General features: G+C 38.3%; 3 protein-coding genes across 3 annotated transcripts in view; 1 reads left to right on the top strand and 2 right to left on the bottom strand.

Annotated features, from left to right (window-relative positions):
* LOC132156001 (extracellular calcium-sensing receptor-like) overlaps window positions 1–9,336 on the top strand; it is a 33,894-nt gene extending 24,558 nt beyond the window's left edge. Inside the window, exons 2-6 of the mRNA XM_059564806.1 lie at window positions 6,306–6,568; window positions 6,807–7,634; window positions 7,810–8,037; window positions 8,211–8,334; window positions 8,423–9,336. Of these exons, the coding sequence (XP_059420789.1) occupies window positions 6,311–6,568; window positions 6,807–7,634; window positions 7,810–8,037; window positions 8,211–8,334; window positions 8,423–9,336 (2,352 nt within the window). The 5' untranslated portion in view covers window positions 6,306–6,310. The remainder of the gene's footprint in view (window positions 1–6,305; window positions 6,569–6,806; window positions 7,635–7,809; window positions 8,038–8,210; window positions 8,335–8,422) is intronic.
* The window catches only part of LOC132156005 (uncharacterized), a 156,472-nt gene that overhangs the window by 112,267 nt on the left and 30,191 nt on the right, over window positions 1–14,014 (bottom strand). The gene's annotated exons all lie outside the window — the stretch shown is intronic.
* Window positions 1–14,014, bottom strand: part of LOC132156003 (acetyl-coenzyme A transporter 1-like) — a 249,357-nt gene that overhangs the window by 93,814 nt on the left and 141,529 nt on the right. The gene's annotated exons all lie outside the window — the stretch shown is intronic.

A 14,014-nucleotide genomic window follows, 5' to 3' on the forward strand; every position in this document is an offset into this window, starting at 1 on the left:
TAAAGCATATATGTGTGCATCAAAATTGTGATTAAAATTGAAATAGCAATATTGATCAAAGATTTTTTTTTTGTCCATATCGCACAGCCCTAGTTCATTCAATAAATACAGTTAACTAGCTTCTGAGTACTAATTAACCCAACAATAGTGGGGTCAGTTCATTTTAATTTTAATTTTTTTGCAGTGGGCCGTGCAAACATATATGTTTAGTTGTGTGGGCCGCGAGTTGAAAAAGGTTGGGAACCACTGGCCTAGAGGGTTAAATATTGGCATGTCCTCAGAGTGTTTACATGCTCTAGACTGCGTGTTATTCCATGTGTATTAACACAGATGTGTAAATGTTGCTGCAAATATGCTAACATCATTTTTTTTTTTTTTACAATTAGCAGCCCAGGCAATATACAAAGTGACATGGATTAAAAGAGCATTCACATATCTTATATGTAGATTTAAGAAGTTCTGAAACACGCTGCAACAGTTTGATTTGCAAGCAGCGATGCAATAGAAGAGACACTGAAGAATGGGAATTTAAATAGACCGCTTGTGATAGGTGTCAAGACAGGATTGGTACATGTCAGGAAAAGCTAGCTGACTGTCAGCTAATGCAAGCTTGACTGACATGGCCTGCACAAACTAATGCGATGCTGAATTTCCTCTGGTCTGGTGCCTGGCTAGTGCTACCCAGCTCATCTCACTGGCTTCTGCAGACCATTCAGTTCGCACAGCGTCCCCCCAAGTTCAGCAGCCTCCGCTTCACTACAGTGAAGGCAGCTGATGCTCCTGTCTTGCGTGCAGAGATGGCAGTCCTCCTGGCAAGGATGCAATAGAGACAGTCCCTCCAGCCAATATGAGGACGGGGTTTTACATTTACATTTACATTTTACAATCTGGCTCTTAGTAGGTTTCCATTCTAGATGTTAATGCAGTAACTCATCTTCGGGTGTGTCTGTCCCTGAGATTGTTTTTTATTGATCAACCTGAAGGATGCATACTTTCATGTGTCGATCCTTCCATGCCACTGACCATTTCTGCGGTTTATCATATCAGTACAAGATCCTGCCATTCGGGCTGTCCCCTGTCTCCCCGTGTCTTCACGAATGTCGTGGAGGCACCTCTTGTTCTCCTCAGAGAGCAGAGTGTTCGTGTCCTAAACTATCTCTAAACTATCTCGTGATCAGTTGTGTGAGTACAGGGACCTGGTGCTCTGGCACCTCAGCCTGCTGTGTCTTCGGGTCAACTGGGAAAAGAGCAAACTCTCCCCAATGCAGAGGATCTCTTTTCTCGATATGGAGTTAGATTTGGTCAAACAGATAGCATGCCTCACAAAGGAATGTGAACAGTCAGTGCTGTCCTGCTTGAATTCATTTAAGGACAGTACGCCAGTGCCAATGAAACTATTTCAGAGGCTCATGGGGCATATGGCAGCTTCAGCGGCACTTAGACCGCTTGGGCTTTAGTATATTTGACTGCTGCAGCACTGGCTTCATGGCTGAGTCCCGAGGTTGGAGTGGCAGTGTGGTACATCCAAGTTTCACTGGCCTGTCACCCAATTTTCACCCCGTGGTCAGATCTTACGTTCATCCAGGCTGGAGAGCCCCTAGAACAGGTCTTCAGGCATGCCGTGATTTACACGGATGCCTACACCAACGGTTGGGGGGCCACGTACAACGGGCATGTAGTGTCGGGGATATGGACGGGTCCCCATCTGCACTAGCATATCAATTGGAAAGAGTTGTTAGCAGGGCGCCTTGCCTTGAACCATTTGAAAGGGTGTTCACGAGGCAAGCATGTGCTAGTCCGAAAGGACAACACTACAACCATTGTGCACATCAACCGACAAGGTGGCCGACGAGCTGTTTCGAGCCACGCTCCCAGGAGAGTGGCGACTCCATCCCCAGATGGTCCAGCTGATTTGGAGACGTTTTGGAAGCGCTCAGATAGACCTGTTTACCTCTCCAGAGACCTTTCACTGCCAGTTGTTCTACTCCCTGAGCGAGGGAACTCTAGGCATAGATGCACTGGTGCACAGCTGACCACGGGGCCTGTGCAAGTATGTGTTTCCCCAAGTGAGCCTTCTCGCATGCTGTCAAGGTCAGGGAGGATGAGGAGCAGGTCTTGCTTTTGGCGACATATTAGCCCACCCAGACCTGGTTCCCTGAACTAGTGCTCGTCGTGAAAGCCCTCTCTGGTGGAATCCTCTGAGCAAGTATCTACTGACTAAGAGACGGGGCACTGAGGCGGAGGTTCTTGGTGACCTACCCCAAGAGGTATTGGACACCATCACTTCGGCGATAGCACCGTCTACGAGACAAGCTTATGTGCTTGATCGTGCTTCGTCGGTGCTTCCTCAGGGCCAACAGCCTAGGTTTTTTAGTCCCATGAAAACCTTGGGCCAAAGTGGGTCAGCTGGGGCTAGAGGAGTGGTTATGAACAAAGGCTGAGTTTCTTCGCATCTGGAGAGCGTCAGTGCCGTGGATCATTTCAGAACGCTAACAGCTTACACCAGCATTAAAAACTTTTTTAAATAAGTTGAGCTCAAAACTAACTTTCAGTCGACAGTGAGTGTTTGAAATACCTTGATCCAATGTGGATTATGATAACCATACAATGTAGAAATATTTATAAGCAATGCACAAGACTATTCACGCTAGGCATTTACATTATCATAGTAAACATGGTAAATGTGACCGCTTGAAGAAATCAGCTTCTTTGTGTATTTATTTAGTAACATATTTTATCTGCCATAAGTCTTGTCTCGAGAGTTTATCTCTGCGTAAACTATGTCATTTGTTCGGGAGCTTTCATAAAAATATAGAAATTATCATTCTTTCTAAATGTGATGCGTATATAGGCTACTGTAACTACAAATAAATAGAAACAGACTCGAATGAATAAGCAGGCTACGTTCGTAATGCTTTATTTCTGTGACTAATTTTCAATCCTGATAAATTAATTCATTATGATGCATCACCTTATTATAGTAAAACATTGTTGCTTTTGGATTTAAATATTTAACAAAGCATGCAAAAAATGTCCACTTTTATCATGTTCGTTTTGTGATCGCGCTTGTTCCTGCGACTTATTTCTATTCATTTTCTGATAACTTCTCTTTGTTGGTGAAATGATGGAGTTGCGTGATATTTTTCCTGGGAAGTGTGTAAAGGGCGGGTTTTAGTGAAGCGCAGCAGAGCTTCTGGCCCGACGGTGGAAATGCTAAATAATTCGACATTAATAACTTACTTTTAGCAGCATCAGTTGCGTGTGTGCGCTCACAAGGTCTCCCGGTTCTTACTTGTGAATTCAGTTCACTGGAGACTCGCACTAAATGGTTCATTTGAATCAGTGATTTGTCTTCTCAAGAACAGCTGCAATCGGATCATTCTAATCCGTGAATGAATCGTTTAGTGCAATTTGTGAACTGATTTAAAAGGTTCATTAAAAAGAATCAGTATATTCTGGAATCAGACATTGATACTTAAGTACAGTAACAAAGTAAAACTACTGCATAACTGTTTACCACTGGCTCATATACATTACATGCCACAGTAGATTTACAAGTCAAGTCACCTTTATTTATATAGTGCTTTAAACAACAAAAAAAATTGTGTCAAAGCAATGAACAACATTAATTAGGAAAACAGCATGTAAATAATGCAAAATGTTAAAGGCAGTTAATCATTGAATTCAGTGATGTCATCATCTCAGCTCAGTTTAAATAGTATCTGTGCAAACATTTGCAATCAGTATTGGGGAGTAACTAGTTACATGTAACGGCGTTACGTAATTTAATCACAAAATTATTGTAACTGTAATTAGTTACAGTTACTACGAAAAAATGAGTAATTAAATTACAGTTACTTATGAAATTTTTAACGATTACAAAGGGGATAATGTTACAGTAGGAATTTAGCTGAAAAAAAATCAGATTTTTTTTAATAGGTTTAGGGGGAGCTTCGACAGACAACACCACAACCCTTACGAAAATTAACATTTTAATATTTAACTATAAATCCAGAGAAAATGGTTACTATTGTTTAACTGTGGTAACCAAAAATGTAAAATTATTTTACAAATGTATTTATTTAAAAATAAATACATATCCATTTGCAAAAAAACAAAAACAAAACAAGGTTATTTTACTTTTATATAGGCTAATAAAAGCATGGTAATTTATAAAAGCAATGGACTCGTGTACAGTATTAGGATTTTTCTATAAAGATATTGTAGTATTGTAGAGTATTGTATTGTAAAGTATAGTTTTGTTCAATCTTGAGTATTAAAGTCATGAGAGAGATGGATAACAGGGCAAAATAAAAAGACTGAAGAGAAAAATGGAAGTGAAGGTGCAGTTCAGGAGAGAACTTTAAATTATGTTGTATGTGTCTGTATGTGTCTGTTGTATGTATGTCCCCAAATTAAAGATTTAAACCTTTTTTATGTCAAGTCCATACAACAAAATAGTTTTGTCCATAAATTTGTTTGTATGAGTTTGAATTTTTCAGTCTGAATTTTTTCCCAGTCTGCCCCTCCTGTAAATTAATGGCAAAGACATGGTTTCATTTACTACACATAGGCCTACTGAAGCTCGCAGTGTTTTCAACCTCTGCCGCCTCAATATAGGAGTACACGAGCACATAAACATAATTTCTAGAACTGCTCTGTCACTTCATGTGCATTTTACTTATTTTGAGAAAACTATCATCATATACAAAGAGACAGCAGTTTAAAAAAAAAACACCAATGTTTCAGGAGTTTAGTACACAGAATACGTCACATGCTTATTAGATAAATGTATTTAAGTTGATGTATATGCTTTCATTTATTATTCTTTAATTTTCACAAATTTAGAAAAGTAATCAAAAAGTACTCAAAAGTAATTAGTTACATTACTTTAATAAAGTAATTGAAAAAGTTACACTACTATTACATTTTAAACAGGGTAACTTGTAATCTGTAACCTATTACATTTCCAAAGTAACCTTCCCAACACTGTTTGCAATCAACGATATCGCTGTAAATGAAGTGTCCACAACTAAGCGAGCCAGAGGCGACAGCGGCAAGGAACCAAAACTCCATTGGTGACAGAATGGAGAGAAAAACCTTGGGAGAAACCAGGCGCAGTCTCCGCAATAAGCTAATAATCAAAAATCTAAATAAAACTAGTGACGAGACGCTCTTATTTTTTTTATTGTAGAATACAACACTGGATCTATTCGCACTTTATAGAAACGAAAATGATTTTAAGATAAAAAAAAAATAATTACGATAAAAAATTTACTTGATGGAGCTCAAACTCAAAACACATGGCAGCAACAAACAGGAAGTGTACGAATTAATGAATGGATGGGTGGAATAACATTCTTCATACCTTTGTATTTGATAGCTCAGAAAAAGTCACATACATGACTGGCATTTAGAGGACACTCTTAAAAAAATCCATAAAACACTTGCAAGAAGAAACCACAAATAAGTAGATGTAATTGTAATTGAACATTGGTATCAGACAATTGTTTCCCTTTAGACAATCAATTGCAGTTAATTGTGCATGCATAAAATGTCCTTTTTCCATCAATCCTGTTGACTATGTTGGGAGGGATTGGAGAGTGACGTCCTGCCTTCCAGGGATGCCCACTTGGCATTGGCTGCACATTTAAAGCAACATCCCACACAAGCTTCATCAGAAATTAGTTAGTAGAGTGGCTGAGTGGATCAGAAAGATAATGTGGACCATTCTGTATATTTTTCTATGCATGTCATTTAACTGTATTTCTGCAGATTCAGTCCTCAAATCAGGTACCTGTCAGCTCCAGGGACACTTCAAGTTGAATGGAATGCAACAGGACGGAGATTTTATACTTGGAGGCCTATTTCATGTTCACTTTTTCACAGTGTTCCCAGAACTGAGATTCAGAACGGAGCCAGAACCACCATACTGTGAAAAGTGAGTCTGGTCTGGGGCCAGAATGACTAAAGAACTAAATAAATAGAATAATAAATAATGATAATAATAATATTTAATGTAATGTTCACCTTTCACCTAAGCTAACTTCAAATGATGTGCTGACATCAGTAATATATACATATATTGAAATCACTATACTTTTAACTAAATATGCATAATAGGGTTCTGTCAGTAATGCTTAATCAAAAATGTATTTTCCGTTTACTAATGCTTGTATGAATTAATCTGTCAATGATTAATATCTTATTACTCCATGCCAATATATATATATATATATATATATATATATATAATTATTATTATTATTTTTTCAGATTTAATATAGAAATCTTCCAGCAGGCACAGACCATGGCTTTTGCAGTTAATGAGATCAATAAGAATCCAAATCTGCTGCCTAACATCACTCTGGGTTACCATCTTTATGACAACTGTGTGAGACTAGGAATAGCATTCCGGGCTGCCATATCCCTGGCTAGTGGAACAGAGGAGTCCTTCTCCAATTTAAACTGCACTGGCCCTCCTCCGGTTATTGGGATCGTGGGGGATCCAAGTTCCACTCCTTCAATTGCAATTTCTAATGTTCTGGGGCTGTTTCGAGTACCTATAGTAAGATGATGAAAAAAAGAAAAAGAAAATACACTATCTGTATATTTTTTGCGTTTTGAGTTTTTTTAGCCATGTTATTTAGCCAACTTGTTTTTAGTACTTTTTTTTCCAGATTGCTTGTGTCTGGAAAAAAAAAAATATATATATATATATGTATATATCAAAAGCACTGATGATAATCACTGTATTTCTCTGTCTCATGTCATTATTTATTTCTCCATCTTCCATAACTAATTAGGTTAGTCACTATGCCACCTGCTCCTGTTTGAGTGACAGGAAAAAGTACCCTTCTTTCTTCAGAACAATCCCCAGTGATGCCTTCCAGGTGCGTGCTATGGTTCAGATTTTGAGGCATTTTGGATGGACCTGGGTTGGTCTCATCTACAGTGATGATGACTATGGCATCTATGCTGCTCAGTTATTTCAGCAGGAAATGCAGCTGTTTGGGCATTGTGTTGCATTTTCTGAAATCCTTCCCCATGATAACAACCTCAGAGACATTCAACATATAACAGGAGTGATTGAGGCCTCTACAGCTAGAGTGGTTGTTGTTTTTTCAACCTCATCCTTTCTAATACCTTTGATGGAGGAAGTGGTTTTGCAGAACATGACAGGCAGACAGTGGATTGCGAGTGAAGCTTGGACAACCTCTCCTGTATATCACACTCCACGTTTCCTACCCATCCTGGGGGGCACACTGGGCATTGCTATCAGGCGTGGAGAGATTCAGGGGCTTCGTGAGTTTCTTCTACGTCTCCGTCCCAGTAATGATCAAAAAAACAATATAATAAGGATTTTTTGGGAGAACATGTTCAGGTGTAGTTTTGAAAATGGGGGTAGAGCAATAGATGGAGAGCAAGTGAAAAAGCTGTGTACAGGACAGGAGGATCTGAGCAACACTGACACACCATACACTGATGTTTCTGGGTTGAGAGCAGCTTATAATGTCTATAAAGCAGTTTATGCCCTGGCACATGCACTTCATGACCTGATGCAGTGTGAAGAGGGGAGAGGACCATTCAATTGGAATAGCTGTGCTGATAAAACCAACCTGAAACCCTGGCAGGTAAGACATCCAAGTGACCATTCTCTCCAGGCATATAGGAGAAGTGAAGATGAAAAAGCAAAATATGTGTGTGTGTGTGTGTGTGTGTGTGTGTGTGTGTGTGTGTGTGTGTGTGTGTGTGTGTGTGTGTGTGTGTGCGCGTGTTTAACACTTCTCCTGCCTACCAACTGTGCAGCTGGTTCACTACCTACAGAAAGTGAACTTCACCACAGGTTTTGGGGATCATGTGTCATTTGATAAGAATGGAGATGCTCTGCCCATCTATGATGTGCTGAACTGGCAGCCAAGCTCTGATGGATCGATAAGGATTCACACAGTTGGTGTAGTCAATAAAGGGGCGGCAACAAAGATGGTGCTCACACTGGATGATGATTCAATATACTGGAACTTTGAGACCAAAAAAGTAATAAACTGTACAAATTAATTTCATCCCTTTTGCAGATATATGTTTCTATATACAAGTCAAAGCTATAAGAAAACATGTATAAATTAATGGAAAACTTATTATGTAAGATATGAAAAATACAATACATTTAAAAAGAAAGAAAAAAATATAGCAGGTGATGTCTCTTTCAGCCCCCAAGGTCTGTTTGCAGTGAGAGCTGCCCACCAGGCACCAGACAAGCCAGGAGGAAGGGCCTCCCTGTCTGCTGTTTTGACTGCCTGTCATGTGGAGATGGAGAAATATCTAATACAACAAGTGAGGAAATTATTGTTGCAAAATTTGAGCATAATTTGAAAGTAATTACCTCTTTAATTCACACCTATCTATCATTCATTACTCATAGATGCTATTGAATGTACAGTCTGTCCAGATGAGTTCTGGTCCAATCCAGAAAAGGATCAGTGTGTGCCAAAAGAAGTAGAGTTTCTGTCCTATGAGGATCCTCTAGGCATCTCCTTGACCACTGCATCTCTGCTTGGAACCTGCATCTGTGCTCTTGTTATGGTCATCTTTGCTCTTCACCATAACACTCCAATAGTTCGTGCCAACAATTCAGAACTCAGCTTCCTGCTGCTGTTGTCACTCAAACTGTGTTTCCTGTGTGTGCTGCTGTTCATTGGCCAGCCACAGTTGTGGACATGTCAGTTAAGGCATGCTGTGTTTGGCATAAGCTTTGTCCTGTGCATTTCCAGCATCCTGGTCAAGACTATGGTGGTAATTGCAGTTTTCAAATCATCTCGACCAGAGGGAAAAGGCGCTATGAAATGGTTTGGAGCAGCTCAACAAAGATGCACAGTTTTGGTCCTAACAGCCCTTCAGGTTGTGATATGTGCAGTCTGGCTATCAATTGCATCTCCAACACCACATAAAAACAATCAGTATACTCGCTCTAAAATTGTATATGAATGTGCTATTGGCTCCGTGGCTGGTTTTTCTATGCTGCTGGGATACATTGGACTATTGGCAGCAGTAAGTTTTCTTTTAGCCTTTCTGGCAAGAAATCTTCCAGATAATTTTAATGAAGCAAAGTTCATCACTTTTAGCATGCTGATCTTCTGTGCTGTGTGGATTGCGTTTGTTCCAGCATATGTGAGTTCTCCAGGGAAATATGCTGTAGCTGTAGAGATATTTGCCATTTTAGCTTCTAGTTTTGGATTATTGGTGGCCATATTTGCCCCAAAGTGCTACATTATCCTTTTACATCCAGAGAGAAACACTAAAAATGCCATAATGGGAAGAGAAAAACAAAATAAATAGTTTTAAATCTCTATTATGTAAAATTGTGAACTTTTGACTAATTGTCAGTTACTTCACTGATTAGTCAGTAGGCTTTGATTGATTATTCAGTTTTTGCAATCATTAAAAAAAATTTATATATATATATATATATATATATATATATATATATATATTAGTCTACACATATAGCATAAAGTGTTATATAAATAAACATGATGTGATGTGACTTTACTGGAGTGCCGATTATAAAGCTGGTTTAAATGATCAGATGCTATCAGATCATATTTGTTGGGTGTTTGTTTCATTATAGTAAAGAAAGCATGCAGCACATATTTACACATTCAATTAAATGCCACTCTCAGCAGTGTCGGAATGTTCACCAACAGTAAACCCTTAACCAAAGAACAAAAAATAACTTAGTTGTAACCGGGGACTTTACAAATGACAGCATTGTTTGTTTGTAGTTTCGTAAAACTTTCCAACACTCTGTTGGTTCAGCTTTGTCTGCACATCTCATAACCGTGTCTTCTTCTCTTGGACTGCATCTGGGCAGGCTCAATTGTGGTCTTGACCTACCGCTGCCACGCTGATCAAGTTGTATTATTGCACGACTTTACATCCCGTTAAATGAGATCAATCGACTCTTCGACAACAAAAATATATGTTGACATTCATTATTTTTATTTTTATTTTTTTTGTGCACATTGGTGTTGTCAATCAACTATCATAATTTAATAATCAATAACATACATTGAACATTAAATATAACAGTGCTTTTGTTGGAATATAATTAACAGCATTACACGGAGCAAAATAAAAAAAAAATTTAAGATTCTGGAGATTATTCAAGGAAGGCTGTAATTACAGTAGTACAGTACTCAACTGTAGAGCATTGTGCTCTAATAAGCACCAAAATGTTCCTCACAAATATATTTGGTTAAAACTCCTTAAATATTTTGACAAACAGATTAAAATTCCGCTCAAATAAGGTATTTACAGTATTTTCTTAGGAATCAGCATAATCAATTTCCAAGCAAAAGTCTTTTTTTTTGGAGTACAAGCAAAAGTCTTTAATCCAGGAATCACAGGGATAATCCACAACAGTAACACAGAACATCCAACAAGTATGGAGGAAGTAGCCTGGACACTAAACTGAACACTGAACACAGCTAATAAAGTGTAGATAATGAGGGGCAGACAGGTGAGGAGGATAACTACTAAGAAACACCTGGGACAATTAACATAATCAGGACAGGAACAAGAAACACAATGAAAACAGGACAAAAACTAAACATAACTCTAACATTACTCGCCCCTCCCGGAAGGTGCAGCCCGTGCCGTAAAAGTACCAACTGATCAGAGAGTTCCTGGAGCCATGGCAGAGCAGGTAGTTCAGGTTGCCATGGCAGTTCAGGTTCAGGTTCAGCTGGTAGCTCAGATGGCCATGGCATATTAGGAGACTCAGGAGGCCATGGCGGATCAGGAGACCCAGGTGGCCATGGCGGATCAGGAGACCCAGGTGGCCATGGTAGATCAGAAGTGCAGGAGCCCTCCCTGGGCATACTTGAGGATCTGGAGCCCTCCCTGGGCTAAACGAGGAATCAGGAGCCCTCCCTGGGCTATACTCGGGAACACGAGCACACCCTGGACTGAACTAGGGATTAGGAGCCCTTGCTGGGCTGATTTGGGGATCAGAAGCCCTCTGTGGGCTTTACTCAGAAACAGGAGCCCTCCATGGGCTATACTCCCATCCTGGGCTTAACTTGAGAACAAGAGCCCATCCTAGGGTTGACTGTGTATCGAGAGCCCTTCCTGGGCTTTGCTCTGGGGCCGGCCCAACACTGTAGCAAACTCTGGGGGCTCGGCCGACACTGGTGTGAACTCTGGAAGGCGCTTATGAGAAGCGGGCACTGGAGGGAGCTCTAGAAGGTACTTATGAGGAGCGGGCATTAGAGGGCACTCTGGAAGGCGCTTTCTAGGAGCGGGCATTGGGGCTGGAAGGCTTGCAACTTGATCCGCCTGTTTAGTCGCGCGTCATTATGAAGTTGCGGTGCCAGCTTGGAGTTATATGGTGTTCTGCCTTTGTTTTACTGTCCATTAAAGTCTGCCGCATTTTAATTACAGTGTACACAAACAAATAAGATAAATTGCAATCTACCAAAAAGTTTCGATATAACAAAGCACTACCTTGGCAGCAATAACCTTTACATACAGTATATATATATTTTTTTATTTTTGTTATGCAGATTATTTATCAGGCTGTCACTTCTAGTTGGACATGTGTGGACTCGAATGCTGTATCTAGCATGATCAATCCTAAAATCAGTAGCCTTCTAACAGTTCGCAATTAAATCCATATCCTACCTTTTCTTGAAACCATAGACGCGGGAAGTGTGGGTGCCGTCTTTTTGTTTGTTTTTTTGTTTTTTTCCTGTGGGCAACTGTTTAACTATTTAACACTAACACTTTACAATAACGCCATCCATCAACATGTGATTGCGCTATTCAGCATTACAATATACGGTCATCAGTCATCAGATTCATTGGCATAGATGGTAAAGTGTGTGTCATATGCATTTTGACTCAATCGACTTGGGTTCAAACGTTGTTCTCCCTTTTCAAATTTCAAATCACATCAGAAAAGCATTTACTTTCAATAAAAATGAAGGAAATAATCAAAAAGTTTCAAATAAAGCATCAGTTTGAGGGGAGGTTTTTGTCCCAAGGTGGCATCCATTTAATCATTTGATTTATTATTATATTATATTATATTATATTATATTATATTATATTATATTATATTATATTATATTATATTATATTATATTATATGATATGATATGATATGATATGATATGATATGATATGATATGATATTATATATTAAAATGAATTAATTAATTAATTAAAAGTTACACTCAATAAGTTATTGCATACTGTTTTATAATGTATTACAATGCTGAGGTGCAGATAATTGCCACTGTTTGCAATAAGTAATTAGCAGAATATCATGCTATTTTAACATAATGTAAATAGAACCTAGCTATTTGCACTTAGTGTAAATAGCATATCACTAAAAAAATACTGCTATTTTCACTTGGTGTTATTAACATCTATCGTTAAGAAAATATGTTACACTAAAATATGTTACACTGGAAAATATATTACACTAATTTTCACTTAGTGTAAATAGGCAATATCGCACAAACTTTTAGACTGCTTGTTACGGTCAACAAAGAAATTACTATATGCAATAGCCTATATGAGACTGCCCATGAACACTAGATTTTATACAGGTGTTACTATAACAATTTTGTAAATAATTATGATGATGATAAATGATGATCAGCAACCAAACATTGATAATGTGAAAGTTACTTGCCTTTGCCTTTTGACTTCTCATGTTTTGCAAACAATACAAAGGCAGAGTACATTAAATTCAAAATAGGGGTATAAATCAATTTGAATCATCATACTTTAAAGTTTTTTACATGTCCAACCAAATTAAGTATAAGTCATTTTTTCTCAGTTTCACACAGTAGCGAGTTAAGGTCTTTTTCCTTTGTAGGGCATTATTGCTCAGTGGTTGCTTTTCCTAAGCTCAGGAGACTTACAGTAGATGAGATTCTCATATATCTCTCGTTTTAGTATCAACAGCATTTCAGACGTTTCTCCTAAAATTCCTTAGGAAAAATGGAAGTAGACACAAATGAGACATGAAAATAATTTTGAGAAAAAAAAGAGTCAAAAGAGAATGTGATGGGAGAAACAAAGAATATATCTTTATTGTCTTGCTGCAGTCTCTTTCAAGACTCCATTATAGGAATATTTTATTGCCCAGTGGTTGCTTTTTCTAATCTCCGGGGTGAATTCCAGTAAGGGGATTCAACAAACTCTGAGTTAAAATTTGAACTCTGAGTTGACTAACCCTGAGATTGGAAACTCTTGAGTTTTCGGTTTAGGGTTAGGGCTGAAAAGAGTTAGTTCAATCCACTCTGAGTAGGATGACTGAGTTTAGCGCGTGCACCCTGACTATGAAAAGCCACGATCAATGGTGCTATGAAATTATGATTCACCATGACAACAGCTCCTGCCAAAAAGACTTCCACATACAACACCATACTTTAATTCAAAATTAATGTTAGCAGAGGTGAAATCTGGCAGAAATGTAATTTATTTAAATAATATAAATTTTTCAAGGTATCCCATGGGCAAATAAATAAATAAATAAATAAATAAATAAATAAAAATAATTTTGGCAGCAGAAAAAAATGTAAAAATTTTAACATTTCAAACAGGTAAAGCTTCAAGCCTGAAATGGGTGTAAAGTAACATTACACGACTTCAGTGTATATCTAGTTCAATGTGCAGCAGCTTTTTCCACATAGTCCAAAGCTTTTTCACATAAATAAATGTTCTCTAATCCAACTTGTTACATTTCTTAATAAGGGTAATGATAAACATTTAACTTCTATTCAGAAGCCAACAGCAAACAGGCAGAGACTCATAAAATGGGAGGAGAGCCTGCACTAGCACCACTTCAGATTAAATGGAGATGGCAAAAATACCAAATTTAAAATCAAACAGAGAAAAAAAATATAGCTTTTTTATTTGTAGAACATAAAGATGACCAAATAAACTCTGAATAATTTGTGTTTATATGGTGGTCGTTATGGCATAGATATCTTGCACTACC

The sequence above is a fragment of the Carassius carassius genome, chromosome 13 (assembly GCF_963082965.1).
Source record: "Carassius carassius chromosome 13, fCarCar2.1, whole genome shotgun sequence".
NCBI classification, from domain to species: Eukaryota; Metazoa; Chordata; class Actinopteri; order Cypriniformes; family Cyprinidae; genus Carassius; species Carassius carassius.